Source organism: Cydia strobilella, chromosome 19, assembly GCF_947568885.1.
Source record: "Cydia strobilella chromosome 19, ilCydStro3.1, whole genome shotgun sequence".
Taxonomy (NCBI): domain Eukaryota; kingdom Metazoa; phylum Arthropoda; class Insecta; order Lepidoptera; family Tortricidae; genus Cydia; species Cydia strobilella.
In genome coordinates, this window is record NC_086059.1 from 4,840,104 (window position 1) to 4,860,056 (window position 19,953).

At 38.2% G+C, this 19,953-nt stretch overlaps 1 protein-coding gene across 2 annotated transcripts; it reads right to left on the minus strand.

Annotated features, from left to right (window-relative positions):
- Positions 1–7,797: 7,797 nt before the first annotated feature.
- Positions 7,798–19,864, minus strand: LOC134749837 (SWI/SNF-related matrix-associated actin-dependent regulator of chromatin subfamily B member 1-A). Of its 2 annotated transcripts, XM_063684834.1 has the most exons (8): positions 19,651–19,864; positions 19,330–19,520; positions 18,587–18,749; positions 17,976–18,123; positions 17,000–17,211; positions 16,558–16,734; positions 15,586–15,724; positions 7,798–10,238 (listed from the first exon to the last, which is right to left on the minus strand). In XM_063684834.1, exons 1-8 carry the CDS (start codon positions 19,729–19,731, stop codon positions 10,147–10,149), a joined length of 1,203 nt encoding a protein of 400 aa, XP_063540904.1. In that variant the 5' UTR covers positions 19,732–19,864; the 3' UTR covers positions 7,798–10,146. The 2 variants fall into 2 exon arrangements, with proteins under 2 accessions (XP_063540904.1, XP_063540905.1); XM_063684835.1 differs by lacking the exon at positions 7,798–10,238 and having other exon boundaries at positions 15,544–15,724.
- Positions 19,865–19,953: the final 89 nt, after the last annotated feature.

Consider the following 19,953-nt stretch of genomic DNA (forward strand, 5'->3'; position numbering starts at 1 on the left):
TCGAACCGGAAGTCCCGGCGCCTCTGGACGCCTCTGTTGATGGTGGTCCAAAAGACTAAAGAACAGCTGTCAGTCATTGAAGTGACAAGTGACATTTGACATATCGAACTATGGAAAAGACCACCATCTACACTAGCGCCCCTAGCGGCGAATTCATACGCGTTAGCCCTCATTCAAATCAAATTCAATCTTGTTTTTTATACCACGTCGGTGGCAATCAAGCATAAGGCCCGCCTGATGGTAAGCAGTTACCGTAGCCTATGGACGCCTGCACATCTAGTACACACCTATGGATATACATATAGTGTTAGAACGTTATATATTATAGAATATGTGGACTCAAGAGTCGTTGGAAAGGTGGATGATATCTTTGTACACAAAAAACTCAGAAATATTTTTTTTCTTAATTCACTGCATCCGTGGACTAAAGCCAAGATAGAGGTACTTACTCAGCAACCTTATTATTTTGGCACAACATACCGCTTTCTACTTAATACTACATTTATAGTGCCAAATATGCTCAATTATTTTTATTTTATATAACAGAATTAACTAAAATATTATGATTTTTGAAATAACAATAAAAAATTCAACGCTTGTTGAAAAATAAAAGGAATTGGGTACACACAACTATGTTATTGTGTGGAAAAAGTACTCCAGTTAAAAAAAGCCATAAGTTCGTTTTAATTAGGTATCTTAATAAAAAAACATATAACTACTTTTACCTTATAAAGAAGAAATCCCATAACCCCCCTCCAATTGTCAAGTCATTTTACACGCAACTTTCACATAATTTGTTCTTCTAAATAAACTTAATCAAAACACGATGAAACTGTTTCAGATGAAACTTCACACACTCGATTTCAACTTTAAAAACTTTGCCAAAAGTTTTAATTGTCTGTGTACATAATTTTTTAAATTGGCAATTCGAAATTTGAATTCCGCGACGGCGGGAGAGGGCAAAGGCCCACGTTCCCGCTGCTCCGCCCGAACATGTTATCGCACTGAGCGTTGTGGAAATCTACCGATAGGGGTGGCGCCCTGTCGACTTGAGCTTGCAATGTTGCACGGCATTTTTTTCTCTTTTAATCAAAATCTTTTTTTTTTATTGAATAACTGGGGCTTATAAGAAATTTTTAGTAATACAGTAGGTAGGTAGCATTATCGTTAAAGTTAATATTGTTATGCTTACATTTAATCAAATTTGAACAAGAGCAAAGTTACTAAGTAATTTTAAATATTAACTTACTTCATTCCTAATCTTATACGTCATCTTTGTATCCACAACTAAACCCAAATGCACTCAGCCGATTTCTGAAATCTAACGCCTGTCAATGACTTAATTTAATTAAGCAGAATTCCGCGTTTATGTAGTTTAAATATAAAATCTATCGAGTGTGTTGTATTTTACTGTAAACAAACTAGTTTTAGTAAGTAAAACTTCATTAACCCGTAAAATAAATTATTAATTTCCAAAACATTAATTTTAGGCGTTTTAGCATTATTACCTACTAGGTATATTCATTGCTTATGCTCAGAAAGTTTTAACGACACGTTTGGTCCGACTACTGCAAATCGATAAGAAATTACATAACCAATTTTTTTTTTATCCCTCATCCCCTATCGACAAGCGGCGCATCCCTAGCGATCTCGAGCGAGACAGTCACGCACCACGACATTGGTCGAATCCGCGCATGCGTCCAACCTGTTTTTCACAATTCGAAACTCGAATCCGTCTTACATCCAACGTCTATATCGTCCTTCTGTTCTGTTCTGATCGCTTGCAGAGTTGGATGCGAAAGGAAATCCAGTGAAAACACAACTTTGGGAACAAATCTAATTACTTTATCAAATATTTTGATTTGTGTTTTTTAAAGTACCTACTCACACTACTGTATATAGATGTCATATAGATACTGTTAAGTACTAAAGAAAAAGTGGCGGAGGCTGGATTCGAACCGGCATTTTCAGCCTAGGCTAAGCCACTACCCACTACCCCTAGGCCACCGTCACATGTTGTGGATGAGTGACGCCGCGTGCCCGTGACTCCACCCCAAAGGCAGAGAGACGAACACCCCAGGTTTTTTTAGTGAGTAGAAATCTCACATATCCTCAGTGCCTCCCCCTGGCGCTGGGGAATCTTTCGAAGAATTTTCCTGGGCAACAAAAAAAAAGTGCCGTGTTTTTGGCCAAGCCTTAAACGGAACATGAGCAGTAATTTCATCATTTTTAGGATTCCGTAACCAAAGGGTAAAAACAGGACCCTATTACTAAGACTCCACTGTCCGTCTGTTTGTCACCAGGCTGTATCTCATGAACCGTGATAGTTAGACAGTTGAAATTTTCACAGATGATGTATTTGTGTTGCCGCTATAACAACAAATACAAAAAAGTACGTTTTTTTTTATCAGGGTTTATTATGCCTACTACCTACTATATTGTTTATATGTGTCGTTTTCAACCAAAAGGTACCACATTGTCGTTTGTCGATAAGGTTGATTTCTAATTGAAGCTATATGGAAATAGCGCCTTACTGACAAGCGACAACAAGTACCCTTTTGGTTGAAAATGGCACATATTTTCTCGTTTATTAAGAACTATAAGCTTCTGCCGGCGACTTCGTCTGCGTGGGATCATGATGATCATTGATAAAAACTATCCTATGGCCATTCTTCGGGCCTCAAACCTCTCCATAGTCCATACCAAATTTCATCTAAACCTACTATTTATTGCAATACATTCTATCTTTATGATTTACATATTGGCACGCGTTACCGACAATTGGCATTTGAATACATTTGGGAAACAATACATTTCAGTGCTTAACTAGGCCAACGGCGTAGTTAGGATTCCCTATGATTGATACTTTTTCCCACCCTGTTTTTAATTGCAACATTGATAACAGGTTTATCGATTAGAGTTAAATCAAGAAAAGTCTGCAGTGGTTTTGACAGCACACTCTGTGCCGGTGTTATTTTAAACGTTAAACTTCTATGAAATTATGACGTATAAATAACACTGGCACTGCGTGTGCTGTCCAAATCTCTGCACACTTTTATTGGTCTAACTCTAGCGAAGTTCAAAAGGCCTTCTAAGTTTGAAAATTGATCTCAACCAGGTAGCATTTATACGTCATTATGACGTCCGTTAAGTCATTGTGACGTATAAATGACGTCACTTGTACGTCGCTGACGTAACTTTGCTACCTGGGCACTCGCCAGCACTCTGCATGCGATGAGAGCATGTCTGTAACCGATAAATCTCTCAGACGTATTTACGAAAACATCCACATAAAGTTTGGGGTTTGACACCCGACGAGAGAAATGATGCGTTTGAGGGGGTTTTGTCTAAGTTGGTGTTAAACGCTTTAGTTCTTTGTTTTTACTTTGCGCCGTCATCATTATATCAGATAGCACTACGTCAGATAACAGAACTGCTGGATAAAGTTTTCCTAACCTCCAGAACAACCGGTCATGACAGGTATTTATTTATAATATTTTAAATGTTATAGGTGCCTTCATTTAAACATTATAGGTACGTATTGCATTCAAAGATTAATTAAATTACAAAAGAAATGTCAATTAATAAATTTGTACCTCACTATTAGTGTCCACTGTGAATTAATTAATTTATAAATAAATAAATATTATAGGACATTCTCACACAGATTGACTAAGACTCACGGTAAGCCCAAGGAGGTTATGGGTACTCAGACAACGATATATATAATATATAAATACTTAAATACATAGAAAACACCCATGACTGAGGAACAAATATCTGTGCTCATCACACAAATAAATGCCCTTACCGGGATTCGAACCGAGGACCATCGGCTTCGCAGGCAGGGTCACTACCCACTAGGCCAGACCGGTCGTCGTATAGTGTCCATGCAATTTTGCAGCTCGCTCTACCTTCTCGTTTAAGAACAAATTAACTTCAAGTAACTATATACAAGCCGCGGCAAGCGGTGGTGACCGAGTGGATCTAACGTCCGACATTCAATCCGGAGGTCGCGGGTTCAAATCCTGGCTCGTACCAAAGACTTTTTCGGAACTTATGTACGGAATATCATTTGATATTTACCACTAGCTTTTCGGTCAAGGAAAACACCATCAGGAAACCTGCATACATCCGCGGAGAAGTTCAAAGGTGTATGTGAAGTCCCCAACCCGCATTGGGTTAGCGTGGGGGCGCAATCCCTCTCGCGCATGAGAGGAGGTCTGTGCCCAGCAGTGGGACGTAAATAGGCTGAAATATATATATCTATATACAAGCGGGTACAAAAGGCGCGAATGGGTTAATAATGAGGCCCCTTTTCTTACTGAACCAAGCGATTTGAGGGAGGGCCTACCACGAAAATTTAGCTCGAATATGCATGAGCGATAGAGAGGTAGAATAGCAAAATTTCGATTTAGAATGTTCGCGGTAGACCCTCTATGACCAACTGGAGCAACAACGTCTTATATAGTGGTAACAGAAAGAAAAATAAAAAGTTCGTAGCAGGTCGTAGCACCCGCTACAGTAGCGCTACGAGATAGCAGATAAGACAAGCGATAGCTATGTGTGGAAAGTACAGGCGTATTCTACAACTTGTTGCTATTGCTACGGAGGACCAGGGCTTCCTGATACACCTGGGTAATAGGAAGTACTAACCTGCTACCTTGTTATGTAACATTAATGTAATAAATATTTTTAATTTTAATTTTTTTTTTTTTTTTTTCATTTTTCATGAAGTTGTCTAGAAATGAAATGAAATCATAGATTGCTATTTAAATAGCAATTAATAACAAGCCACGAATTAGATCTGGATCAGTTATAAATAAAAATAAAAAATAATTTTATTTCGGACATAAATCCATATAGGCCAGGAAATAAATGCCCAAAAAAAGGTATAGAGGGAAATGCTAGGAACACAATTTTTAACTTCGTAGCTTTGTTTGGACTAGTTAGGAGATGAACATAATCAAAGTCCCCGGCCGTAACCCTGGTGCTGGGGGGAGAGGGGGGTTTGAAGATTCCATTTTTCGGTTTTTCGATTATATCTCGGAAACTATGCGTCTGAGCGACTTGGCCACTGTCACGAGTCGTGGGTTTACATACTGTAATTTGTGGGTCACGACAACCATCTATTCTCTGAAAACTAGTTGATGGATGGGGAACTGTCAATAAAATAGATACCATTCTCATATGTTTGATCTAAATGAACGGATTGGATTAAACGTGTTAGTTTAAATGTATTTAGAGTTAGCCCAAGCTAAGTTAGCAGCGATTTTTAAGCCCAGGCAGTGCAAGTCTAAGTACAGTTAAGGGCATAAATATATATACATTCCCAGTTTCAAAAATATTTGTACCTACGCTCTTATACCTTAGACGATAAAGTCGTGTTTACATATTTTTGAGCCATTTGTCTGGATCGATGTTTTTGTCTTCGACTGTACCGCTCGCTCTATCGCTCAAAAAATGCAAATTGCGCAAGACTGATAGTGGGTTGTAGTTTTTGTAAAAGGCAATCCGCAGTTATTTCAGCAGTTTAAGAGTATACGTCTTAGAAACAAAATCAATTCGTTGCCTTCCAAAACGGCGTTATTTAGGAAAAGTATATTTGGAATGACTCCAAAAAAATTTAATAAAATTCCAAATGAGCTAAGAAATTAAGATGACATGATTAGTTTTAAAAGTAAGTTTATTTAAATTTTTAATTGACAAAGCATATTATAGTGTAAGTGAATTTTTGTTAGATGATTTTGGTAATGGTAACTGTGCTCAGCATGCAGCCACAGTCCATAAATGGAAAATTGTACGCCTTACGGCACAACATAGTGATACAATGGTTATGTGAGACCTGTACTTATGTACCTTACCTATGTTGAACAAATAAATGCTTTTGACTTTTTGACTTACATTTTGGGGCAGATAATGAACTATCGAATTTAGTGGTAGGCTCTCTGGCGTCTCCGCAGCCTCCTGGAAGTAACCTCGGTCTCAAGTCGTTGTCGAGGATGCGAGTCCGTAGTTTAATTGAATACAGGAATACCTTACCCTTGACGAGCTGCACTTTTGCTGAGGCCTTGAACTTGATGACGTCACTAGACACAACTCACTTCACAGACTGACCCTCAATCATCACCATCACATATCAAATATTTCTATAGGTTAACCTATGTTTGAGAAGTAAATTCGCGTGTAATATACGAATAAACGTTTTCGCATTGGCATTTTTTACAATTTATGTGATACTGACAGTATTCACACATGAAAGCTAATGACAGAACAAAAAACAAAAGAGGCCATGGTTGTTTGGTTTTGTCGTTTTGTCGTCCCACCAAGGGCCTGACACTCTTTGACAGAGAAAGATAGTCTTATTGCGATTCCTATAAGAGGAAAGAGAAAATAGTGCCATGCTTCGTAACTAGTTGTATATACTATGTCTATGATCGCCCACACTGTTAACTGTAACTGTCAGTTCGTAAACCTTATTACAATAGGCATAAGGTCCACCGATGGACAGTTAAAAGAGTGTTGCTGTTTGTACCAGGGGCCCGATTCTCAAAAGCTTGTAATAGTTGTAATACAAGTGGAAGTCCCTTTCTAACAAAAGCTGTCAAAAAGTGACATCCGCTTGTATTACAAGTTACAAGCTTTTGAGAAACTGGCCCCTGTACTCTGGCAAGCTAACAATACTATAGAGGTGACAAGGGCCGAAGGGGGAGATGAACTGAACGAGATGGACTTATTCAACTTTTACTAGCAGTGTAGCTGAGAAAGCGCTATTATTGTTCTTTTCAGTCTCATTTTCATTTCGTCAAAAAAAAACTGCTACTTTTCCTAATCAGACAGAACATGATACCGAATATGCCCTTATTTATAAAAGGATCATCATTACACCTTGTCTGTATTATACTTCCTTTACTTAAACTATACTTCCTTTGAGATACCAGTACCAAAACCATTAGTAGAAAATTTACCATTTACATGGCGTAGCGCCTCTTCCCCTCACGACGCTATCGATGCTAAATGCTAAAATAAGAGCATAATAATACGGACGGAGGACGGACGGGGCAATCAGTATTCGGTTACAGACCGCACGAACTCTGATCGGGTAGGTTGTCTTAACTGTTACCAGGGGTGCGAAACTCCTCGCTTCGGGCAAACGGCTCCGTTCGGCTCAGCTTGGCACAACTTGACGTCCCTTTGCGTGCACGACCACAGATAAGATAATGACTTGAATTTTGACAACCCTAAACAGACAGAGGGATAGTGCCATATATTAGAAAGGGATAGCATGATTTGACCCTGAACCGCTGTAAAACTTCGGTTTTGTAGGAAATTTTCTTTCTGTACGGTAGTATTATTATTTATTCTGTGCTGTTACTCTACTCTTTGTCATTTAATAAAAGGCAGGTATGTAACATTAATATTATTAGTTTATATGTATTTTGACTGATTCTATTCGAATTTGACAAGCCCACCGTATTTAAGGTTAATAAGGTCTACTGTCCTTAAAATTTTGTATGAAATTACAAGCAAATATCAGCCATAATGAATTAAGTATTGTATCCGTGATGTTCAAAAACAAAAAGTCTTATGTTTATTTTAAAGACTATGAACTCTAAGTACTGGGAATAAAGTAGAATTTTACTAATGCTGTAATGCATCACGCGACATGCTAGATAGCCCATACAATAAAAGTTTCACCTTAATAAATGTACGCAAATGGTTTGTCGCCGAATAGACCGATGTTTTCGTCTTGTCATCACGTTTCACAAATAAAACTAAGCTTCGGTATTATTTTTACTTTATTATACGACAAGAATTCTTAAACGCTAACAGATTACAATAAATGGAATATTAAGAGATATAGAATAGAAATAGAAACACAATGACAAAGTAAAAATAAAGTTCTATGTAGTATGATTACTTACTCGTTTATTTATTACGATACATATAGCTATGTATCTTCGAATGCGTGTCACTAGCACAAGCGAGCCTGCAATGTCGCGCGAGGAATACTACCTTTCCCTTTTAACCCTCCAATGGTTAGGGAATCCTTGGTTAAATCCGTTCGTTATGAAGATCCTTGATTTCGTATGGCAGGGAAATCTTTCTGTTGATATGATAGTTAATACTTACGTCATAAGTAGTCATAACGAGATTTAAATTCAAGATAGATTCAAGTGTTTTATATAGACAGATCTTAAATTAAGGGATATAATTTGGGTAGGACTCATAATTATACTTTGTTTTTTTACCATTAGAAAAAAGGTTAACAATCTTGACGTGACTTTTGAAACCTAAAGAATGTATATGATCATAATATGCGTTATAATTGTTACATATTTGCTGTCTTACTTTTCAAGTGTTTTTCAATAAAAAGACAAGATCACACCCCTTTTTTCTAATGCAAAAAAGAAGTATGATTATGAGTCTCTACCCGAATTACTAGGTACCTATAGCCCCTTATTAGTGCCATAGGGCCATATTGTTGACCATTTGTCACAGAAAAAGAAACTCCTATACCTGAAAATCAACTTCACGGAATGCTACAGCGGCGTTTTAAATTTAGATTCTTTATCTCTATAGGTACTTCTTTTACCTGGATGTGTAATTCCATTCATTAATCATTCGTTCCATCCGTCTCTCTCTTAACCTTTTGGACGCCAATGGCGGATATATCGGCACCGCAGGTCCAACGCCAAAGACCGCTTAATCCGTGACAGATCACAGGGCAACATAGACCTACGTGCATGTGCATAAAGTTCAATTTCAGTTTTGACACTTCGGTGACGTGGCGTCCAAGAGACAGCTTTTGTGTTTGACACGGCGTCGAAAAGGTTAACTGCTACACTTTTATGGTATTCTTACGAGCGTCATGATATTAGTCTGTCAACATTAATGGCATTAATAAAACTTGCCAATTTATACCTCTTTTTTTTAAGATTAGCAAAAAAGCGATAGAATTTGCCCACGTTTCTTAATTTATGTGTTTCAGACATCTCATTATATCCTACAGAATATAAAAAGCATTTTTGCCAGTTTTTTTTTTTTTTTTTTTTTTTTTTTTTTTTTATGAAATAGGAGGCAAACGAGCAGACGGATCACCTGATGGAAAGCGATTACCGCCGCCCATGGACACCCGCAACACCAGAGGGGTTGTAAGTGCGTTGCCGGCCTTTAAGATGGGAATACGCTCTTTTCTTGAAGGTTTGAAGGTCATATCGGTCCGGAAATACCGCAGGCGACAGTTCATTCCACAGTTTAGCTGTGCGAGGCAGGAAGTTTCTAGAGAAACGTACAGTTGAGGACTGCCAACCATCTAAGTGGTGAGGATGGTAATGTTTTCGCGTAGGGCGATGGCGAAAAGAAGCTGCAGGGATTAATCCGAACAATTCCTCGGAGCACTCCCCGTTATACACGCGATAGAAAATGCAGAGCGAGGCCACATCTCTACGCAGCGCCAAGGAGTCAAGCCGTTCCGAAGTACGCTGGCAGTCGACAATTCGAGTCGCTCTTCGCTGGATGCGGTCCAGAGGGAGAAGCTGGTATTGGGGTGCCCCTGCCCATAGATGAGAACAGTATTCCATGTGTGGGCGAACCTGCGCTTTATACAGCTGTAGGCGGTGGGCCGGCGTGAAATACTGTCTCGATCTGTTGAGCACACCGAGCTTTTTTGAGGCTAATTTGGCCTTACCCTCTAAATGGTAAAGTTTTTAAACCCATGAGTTGAGGGGTTAAAATCAATCTTAGAACGAGTAGCTTGACAAGTATTCCAACAGTTTAATAGGGGGTATTACAATATTCTGCCGCCAGAGAGCAGCACTAGCACATATTGTAAACCATAGAGTAACTTATACATACTATGCCTTTAACAGTTTTTTGACAAGTTTTCACTATGACTTGGATGCATCAAGGCGGTTTGTTTACAGAGGGCTTGCCGTTGCCGCGTAACCCGAAAATCTAAATTTTGTTATCTACCACTCGCTCGAATATGCAAGTGATAGAGAGCCAGATAACGAAACTTCGATTTTTGTGTTTCACCCTCAGTATGTGCTAGTGGCGCCCCCTACGCAAAGTTTTGCGTAATATTCCCTATTGCCAGGGTGTTGACAAACTTGTCACCATTCTTCCGAGCTCGGTACTGGGCGATTAAATCTTTTTCCTCCTCTTTTCCGGCGTGGACTGGAAGAGGGCCTCGTCGGCGCGGATCAGGCGGTTCACGGCGCGCCCCAATGACACATCTGCCACAGAAAAATACCACTATTATAACATAAACTTGGTCAAAGGAATTTGAACTTGTAGTTAGGTTCCATTTATAAATGACAGCGCCGCGTCCACGACTATATCTAAACGCGTAACAACCCATAGCAAAAATCAGTTCGAATATTTACTTTATAGCGCCTGAATACGGTATTGAATTGAATAAGTTTAGAAAACTGAGGGCCCACCGCGAACACTGAAGTTCGCAAATTGCGGGATTCTTTCTCTTTTACTCCAATTAAGGCGTAGTTGTAACGGAGAAAGATGCCCGCAATTTGCGAACTTAGACGTTCGGGTAGGTCCTCTCTGGGTTGTGCGTGGTGGTGCTGATTGTCGTTGCTATTTAAATATGGCTTGTAACTACTGTATATAAGCTTCAAAATCCTTTGACTTTCGTCGGTTGATTTGATAAAAAACTATGAAAAGCTACCATGCTAAATAAATAAAGGGTTTTTACTTTATTACAATTTCAGACTAATATTTAATAGTTTTTAATAATAGTGGTAAGCAGATTGTGTCAATTTAATCACCCAGAGCAAGTTCGATGATATTTTGCGATATTTTAAATAAAACGATGTATTATTTTTTTAAACTTTAATGTGATAGAAATTTTAACAGTCCACTTACGTTTAATTATGAGTTTTATAAAGACAGTAAAAATCACAAGAAAATGTCACATCTACTCGGCAAATGTATTCCTAACATTTGATTTGTTGATATTTACTTGCAATGTTTAATGTCAAAGTCTCCTTGCAATTGTACTTATAAAAGGCATCATTATTCTTATAACGCCCACTTGCACTATCCCACTAACCCGGGGTTAAGTGGTTAAACCGTTAAACGAGTGTCAAATTGTACTAACCATGGTAACTCCAGGTTTAACCGGGTAACCCCGGGTTCGTGGGATGGTGCAGGTGGCTCTTAGATAATATTTAATATGTAATAGCAAATGCATAATTATCTAAATTTAATAAGAGTTCGTGCAGCCGGCATCAATCTGGTCACAATAAATATGAGATCAACTGCATATTGTACTCAACGAATTTGAAATGAAGACGAATTCAAGGTAGTTAAGTAGATTTTATTATTAATAGAATATGAGCGTGTCAAGACTGTCAAGGTAATTTTGAACACCTCGCCCGCTTAGCAACTTCTGCTGTTAACTATACATAAAGTTAGCAATAAAACACTCAGTAAAGTAAATTTGCCTTTGAAAGGAGTTTGAGTAGGTAATGTTTTCCATGGTCGCGCTTCAAATAGTTAAATCGTTTGTCTTAAATAATTATATATTTGTAAATAAGTACATTCAAAAACAAAAAATGTTTAACAGTCATATATTCGACAAATAAATAAGGCCGGATTTTTCTGTTTTATAATTTCACTATAGCCCATTATTATATAAAAGACTAATAAAATTTTGTCTTATTTTGAATCAACAATTAAAAGTTAACCAATAATTAAGTAATTTATCTACAGATTTTAATATAAGGCCTCTACTGCATAAACTTATTGCGTGAAGTGTACCGTCAACCTGGGTGAACAAGGATGGCTGAGGTAAATAGGGACAACTAAATACAAAATTTAAAATGCGATACACCTGATAACTTCTTAAATAATATTTACAAAAAATGTGTCATTCGAATAAAAATAATAGTAATTTTGTATGATACAATTCTTGAAGGTAGTTATTAAGAAATTGTCAGTTAAATCACATTTTATGTTTGTCCCTATTCACCCCAGCCATCCCTATTCACCCCGGTTGACGGTACCGATAGAATCGACATATTATGAGTCACACGAACCCGCCATCAAAAAGCCGCTCCCATACAATCAAAGTTACACTCTCATTTTAAAGACATGCTTGTACATGCAACTTGCATTACATTAAACTTGGCACGAACGTTTACGTAATTTATATTATATTATATCTATGTTTCGTACTAGTTTTCGTTGCTAAAGATTGTTATGTTTTGTATGTAAAACTTTTACTATAGTTTCAAACCAAATTGTCAGTAAATAAGAACAAAAAAAAAACTATACTCATCTTTTTCTTTTGGGTGCTAGTACTAGTGTAAGACGAAGATAGTATGATTCTCTCTGTCTATGTTTGAAATAAGACAGTCCTCTCACAAACTATCGCTCTATTTTTTTGTGTTACAATTTCTAGCAACGAAAAATAGTGCCAGACATAGATAAATGTTACTTGAATGTTCAAGTTATTTCAGAATGTCCTTTTTAGGGTTCCGTACCCAAAGGGTAAAAACGTGACCCTATTACTAAGACTCCGCTGTCCGTCTGTCTGTCCGTCTGTCACCAGGCTGTATCTCGTGATCTGTGATAGCTAGACAGCTGAAATTTTCACAGATGATGTATTTCGGTTGCCGCTATAACAACAAATACTAAAAACAGAATAAAATAGAGATTTAAGTGGGGCCCCATACAACAAACGTGATTTTTGACCGAAGTTAAGCAACGTCGGGCGGGGTCAGTACTTGGATGGGTGACCGTTTTTATAGTTAATGGTACGGAACCCTTCGTGTGCGAGTCCGACTCGCACTTGGCCGGTTTTTATTAGGGTTCCGTAACCAAAGGGTAAAAACCGGCTATGTGTGAGTCAGACTCGCGCACGCCCTTTTTGACCCTTTGGGTACGGAACCCTAAAAAAGACCCTATTACTAAAACTCCACTGTCCGTCTGTCCATCCGTCCGTCCGTCTGTCTGTATGTCCGTCTGCTTGCCAACAGGCTGTGTCTCATGGACCGTGTTAGCTAGACAGTTAAAATTTTCACAGATGATGTATTTCTGTTGCCGCTATAATAACAAATACTAAAAACAGAATAAAATAAATATTTAAGTGGGGCTGCCATACCGTGATTTTTTTTGCAGTTTTTGCGTAATGGTACGGAACCCTTCGTGCGCGAGTCCGACACGCACTTGGCCGGTTTTAAATGAAAGCGAAACTTCGATTGTATGCCGGCGGCTCGGTTCATGTGATGTAAGTTTTTCGCTGCGTTCCCTCTTATGCGCAAACTGCACAACATTATCTTGAAACACACATTATTTATTTGGTTTCCAATTCATATATAAATTAACAAAACGAAATTACATTTAGGCAGTGTAAAGCTTCCGTGTTCGTCTTTGGTCAATATTCCGATTTCAGCCAATATGTGTGTTCCAAGTGCTTATTTACTATACGAGTATGTGACGTTCCACGGGTAAAGGTACCCTATGGCGGTTGGCGTATACGCTATTATTGCTACGCGACGTAAGCGCCAACTGCTGTAAGGTAAATTTACCCGTGGAATGTCACATATCTAGTGTTTAGTCAGAAATTGTAAAATACTAAAATAAATTAATTATAAATACCCAAAACCCCCCACCTTAATACCTATTAACGTTCATTAAGTACCTAACATAACGAAAAAATATTGTAAAGTTCATAATTCATAAAAGTACCTATTAGACAAATATTATAAATAATGTAGTCAATAATATTTCAAAATTCAATACCGCTTAATGATAACACTTATAGATAGATAGAAATGTTAGTTTTTTTAAAACAGTAGTCATTAAAGATGATAAAATTATTGATATTTTTTATAAATATATATTTGAAGGATAGTAAAAAATATCACGTTAATAATAACTACATTGCTAAATTAAACCGATGCCAAAATAAAAATAAAAACATTTATTTATAAATAAAAGAAAAAGATTAAGCGAACAAATGGCAATGCTCAATAAAATGGTATTGTGATAAACACATTGTTAATAAATTTGTGACTTTTTCAATCTAGCCAAATTAAATACAAATAAATTGTGAGTGTAAATGTGAATATTGTGTGTATTCATTGGACGTAATTTAGCGAACTTCAAAGGTTTTTGACAGAATGTTAATATTTTAATGACAGATTTTTGTGGGTTGGATCTTTTTCAATAAATAACCTCCAATATATTCTTTGATTATATAAAAAGGGGCTTACCCCGACAACCCCCCTGAGTTTACCTCTATTGTAGACTCAGGACAGTGGACATAATCCTCTTAACACTCACGGTAATAATTACTCCATTGTAATTTAAACCATTTTCAATCACAACAGTTGCATTTCTTTTGTTACATTCGATTTCAAAACAAAAGTCTATTGATTTCGAGTTCAACTATAATTTTTTCTTGACCGATGGGCCTCAGAGCTTTTTCACATAATACGATCCGATATCGGATGTCGGAAGACCTTTTGGAATAAGACAGCTGCGTTATGGCATCGAGACCTTTAATTTTTGCATCAACGCGCTCTTTTGAACAATAAATATTTAGTGAATTAATAAATAATTTTTCTCAAAAATGGACGGCAAAGTCGACGTTGCCGGTTAAAAAGTAGGTCGCGAGGTGCGTTGTTTGTGGTCAGTCAAAAAATTAAAAAGTTAAAAACATTGCAGTCTCGATTTCGGTACTGCAATGTTGCATACAAATTCCATTATTTGTCGAGTTCCAAACTTTTTAAAAGTTGAAGTGGCCATATCAAATGCAGGCATAGGTCCATTAAACAGCCAAACAGATGATCAGTACTTATTATTATAATGTTGGTACCGCGACTATTTAGGTGTCTCGAATAGGTTGGCGTATTTTCGGCAGAAAAATACACTTCTATTTTTAATTAAAAAAATAAGACGGCGGCAAAGCAAATCTTTCTGTGAAAATATATACATAAGAACGGTGCTTCTGTAAAATATTTCTATTATATTTGTATTTATTGCGCCATTTTTGAGAAAAGCACTATATATGACTCGGCTGGAAGGCTACTTGCTGGCTTCGGATTCAATTAAACGGACTCCGAAGGTCGTCCGTTTAAAACGAATCCTCAGCCAGCAAGTAGCTACTTCCGAGCCTCGACAATAATGTACTATTAAAAATGCATACTTTAGCATTTTACTTCTTTAACAACCTAGCCCACTCAATAGTAGTAGTAGTAGTAGTAGTAAATCACTTTATTGTACAAAACAAAAATTGATAACATGAAATTCATATAAGTTACCGGTTTCGAATACTGGTAAGGGCATTTGTGTGTGTGTTTATCACAGATTATGGAAGTGAGTTATGAATGGAAGTTTTCTATGTAACACAAGCCTTATTTAGGTTACTGTGGGACTAGGTCGAAGACTATCCCATAATGTTTATTATTAATATTTGTTTCTTTGTGATCGTATCCGACATCCGCGAATGTTAAACCGCTCTTGGGCTTTAGACGAATCAGGACAGAGACTCCAAGTATACATGTGTGTGGTGTATGAGTGTGTGTGTGTGCGTGCGTGTGTGTGTGTGTTACCAACCGGGCGTGGTGTTGGCGAGGCGGCGCATGCGGCGCGTGTTGCGGTCCTGGTCGCGGATCTTCTTCTCCATCTCCGCGTCCGTGAGGGTCTCCAGGAACGGGGCCCAGGTCTCCGCCTCCGAGGGCTGGCGGTACGGCGTCTGTCACCAAATTACAGGTTCAAATTCATTGTTACAAATACAAAATTCTTTATTTAATAAATTAAAGGGGATGGATTGTTATGTATAAAAATCTTGATGCTTTTAAAGTGACCACTCTCGACACAACGATCACAGTGAAAAATTAAATGAGTGAGTTTCACCAAACGGAGGAAGGTTTCGGGGCGAACTGCCGAATAGACACAAGAGCAGCCGATTCAACGGAGCCACGCCGTTTTGTCGCATAAATAGTGTTTAGTTTTAAGTTTTTATAATACATATGTATGTTAGTCTGTAAGGTATTTGTAACAGTTTACAATAAATAAATTACTTACTTACTTACTTACTAATATGGGGCGTGTTGCCTGATTAAAATTTTAAATAAATTAATAAATGAGATAATGATTTTTTTATGTATCATCTTCGTTTGTGTTTAAATACCTAATACCACTAGTAAACGGAATTCAACTCATATCATATAACGTAAAACCTCCAACGAATTAAGGTGCTTCAATTATGCCTTAGTGGTCTAGGTCTAGGCCTTCGAACAAATCTAATTTCCACTTTTACTCAGGTCAAATAATGCTTTTATTCAATATCTACGCAAATAGGTACTTTGGACTTGGTAGCGACTTTACTATTGCTCTTCCATGGAAGGAAATACTTGGATTTGTGAACCTTGATATCAAAACAAGGTACCCTCGATGATCACCTGGACATCGTCACAACCTCCCCACCTAATACTAGCTCAGCACACAACTTCATCTAAATTCAAGTGCCGTTCTCTATTTAGTATGGAAACGCTTAAGCGACTCATGAGGTGTAGCCTCAATTACCTCAACAACAGGAAGAGGCGCCTCGCTGAAGGCGAAGGTCCGCTGATGCCAGCCGAGTTGCCCGCGGACGGAGTAAGCGATGCCTGTTACAAACTCCCCGCCTAGGCCTAGTTCAGCGCAGAGCTTGGTCGCGAATGCTTCCGGGTTGTTCTCCTTCTCTGACATGTCCCACTCCACCTGGCAAAAACACAGAATAAGTCAAATAATAAACCCCTTGTTCTTAATAAAACTTAGCAACCTGTTACAAACCACTGTTGTCTCTTTCAAACAAACAGAAATTGTATCAACGGTTTGCAAATTTTGACAAATATTTACGATTAACGCCATTTGAATTTTAAGTCGTAATCTGAAGTTCTTGCGGACCAATTTGAAATCCCTGGATCATTGAGGGCTCGCTAGGGAACGCGGCGATCTGCTGTCGGATGGACGAGTGGTCACTAACCTGATCAACAAGCGAAGTATTCCCAACGTGTATGTTCAGCTTAATGACAACCCGCTGGTCGCTCTGCTCTTCCAATATGGCCGGGGGCTCGCTGGGGAACGCGTCGATCTGCTGTCGGATGGACGACGCGACGGCGGGCACGAATGTGCTCGGATTGAGTTCCAGGTCGTCACAGAGAACTTCAGCGAATTGCTCTGGGGTTATTATTGATTCTAGAATAGGAGGTTTTTGTTAGTTATCAACACTATTTACGTGCAAATCTTTTTTCATAAAATGCTATTCTAGTTACGCTTTTATCTAATGAAGCATTACTAAGTATACAAAGTATAAATACATATGAAATAACACTGACAATCTTTGACTCCGGTTGCTGAGTGGAGAGCTGGTTGCACCAGACCACTGTAATCATAAGCTTTTTGCAGTTAAGTTTGACTCTGACCACGCTAACTTTGCACATACTATGGCAGTAAGAATGCATACATATTCCTTTATCCCTGTAAACTCCATACTTGACGTAGCACTTGGCATGAAAACGTGGCGTTGTCCAACTTTGTTACCAAAAACCATTGAATGTGATTGGTGCAACCAGATCTTAAACAGACTAATATGTATAGTATATAGAGTATTGTATGCACTGAGTTATTATTACTTCATATACAGAAGCCATACCAAACAATGAAATTCTCGGAATCGCAACCTGTAGGCGGCGACCAAAACGTCGTAAGCGCCGAGAAAATCATGGCGCTTACGCGTTTAGATCGCGAGATTCACGCTCCGCTTCCATAGTTTGGTGTCGAACGGCTACAACTCATGACGCAAAATACTGGTTATCTGTGCCTAGTTAATAATAGTTAAATTGCAATGTACTGTACAACTTAAATGTTATTCCGTTTATTATCCTTAAAATGTATCAATCAGCAATACTGAGTGTTGAGACTGTTGTCATGATATCCACAAGCCGAAAAGCTATGCTCACCATTTTTATTCCAAGTGAATGTGTCCCTGAGCTTCTGGCCTTCAATCTCCATGTCGAGGCGGATGGGGACAAGGATCTGCTTCTGGGAGGCGTTCTCCAGCATCGCCGTCATGTCCGTGTCGTCAAAGCATAGGGGGAAGGTGCGCACCTGGAGCATGAACAAATCTATATGTATAAATAAACTTTCACCTGCTTCCGGCTACAATATCACAACTATGTTTTTATTTTTCCAAGATGTTTTGCGCACATCAGAATGTCATCTTACCAAAAAAATACTTTTTGAACCTCATTTCTATTTGTGGTAGCCAGGAAGACTACTCCACGCACTGAAAGTTGTTTTTGTATGAGAGGTAATTTTTTGTCAAAAAGTCAAATTCACTAAAGTCAAGAAACCTCAGCACTCAATAAAGGCTTATATAAATTATAATTTCCTAATGTCCCGTATAAATCTTCAAGATGTTATAAGCCAAAATGTAGCAAATTGCGATAAGAGCACAAATCATTCCCATTGGTGCCCATTCTCATTCACCTGATGTATGCCGGTCACATGCTAAAAATCCTTCAGATGTTTCTTGACCACTTTTCTTAGCTTTAAAAATATATAACTCTACCTTCTTGTTGTGAACCCTGGTCCTGCTAATCTGAGTGGCTTGAGGCACGGCATCCAAGTGTGAGGAGTTTGGCATCACAGGCATCCATGATGGATTATGTGGCTTTTTACTTTTACTTTCCCGAGGCGTCGCTAGCTCCTGACTGACTGATACTGCTTTGTATCTGCAAATAAAGAATTATCATCAGCACTTCAGCAGTAACAAGTCCACTTCTGGTAGAGGCTTCCTGCAGGGGTTCTCACAACAAACAGTCATGCGCTGCTCACAACCACATCCAAGAGAATAAATCAACATATTATAACATTATTATTTCTATAAATTGTATACATATACAGATGTCTATCACAGTCTCCAGATTGATCAATTTACTTGTATTATTGTTGTGGGTGCAAATCCTGTATTAACCTTTCGAGACCCAGACAAAAAACACAACAAGACCACAAGCTTGACCACAGGCTGGCTACCCAGGGAGCCGACAGGTCTCGAAAGGTTAAACTATGATTAACCTTCTTAACGCCATATCAAACATAAAAGCTGTCACTCGGACGCCACACTACCAAAGTGTCAAAACTGGAATTGTACTTTATGCAAATACACATAGGTCTATGTTGTTCTGTGGTCTGTGACTGATTAATCGGTCTTTGGCATTGGACCTGCGGTGCCGATATCCGTCACTGGCGTACAAAAGGTTAACAAATGAATGGATCTCTATTCTCTATCCATGACAACAACTTATTACTTACTTATCATCATTCCCTTCTATAATATCTTCTACTTCTGATGCTTTCAGCAATGACACAGAACTCGATAGAACATGCTGGCCTAGCCCATTGTCAACCAGACGCTTTCTTTCTTCATTGGTCAGGGTCCTCCTGACCATGCCAGGGTACTTTTTATATAGAGACCCACGGAACAACCGCAGGTAATTGCCGACCTAAAAATAAAATATACGTTATTACTACAAAGGCATTAAACCAAAGATGCAAAGATGTAATGTTTCGGTGATATGCGAATAAATTTGTTAAATATAAGAATGAACAATAAGAAAATAACCAAATAATCACCTCTGAGCCAACACAATAAAATTCTCCTCCTTCTTCAATCTGGAAACTAATCGGCTTATCGCCGTACGTTCGTAAAGCCATGTTGGAGTTTGTTTATTTAATTTATTGCAACTAAACAACACTAACTAATTCCAACAAATAAAGCTAAACATGTCTCAAAATCGAACACAAAATTCGATTTCTGAAGAATGCAATACACAATACTCAGGACTCCGGCCCGACCTGTCAAAAATGGCGTTGGCTTCGTTTTTTTTTGTTTTTTTTTTTTTTTTTTCATTTATTACGAGCATTGGCAACCGTTGG

Coding starts and splice junctions, on each gene's coding strand:
- LOC134749837 (XM_063684834.1), bottom strand. CDS start 19,731: ATGGCTTTACGAACGTACGGCGATAAGCCGATTAGTTTCCAGATTGAA. Junction 17,212..17,975: donor ATTCACTTGGAATAAAAATG/GTGAGCATAGCT, acceptor CTCCTATTCTAG/AATCAATAATAACCCCAGAG. Junction 15,725..16,557: donor CGCCTCTTCCTGTTGTTGAG/GTAATTGAGGCT, acceptor ATTTGGTGACAG/ACGCCGTACCGCCAGCCCTC.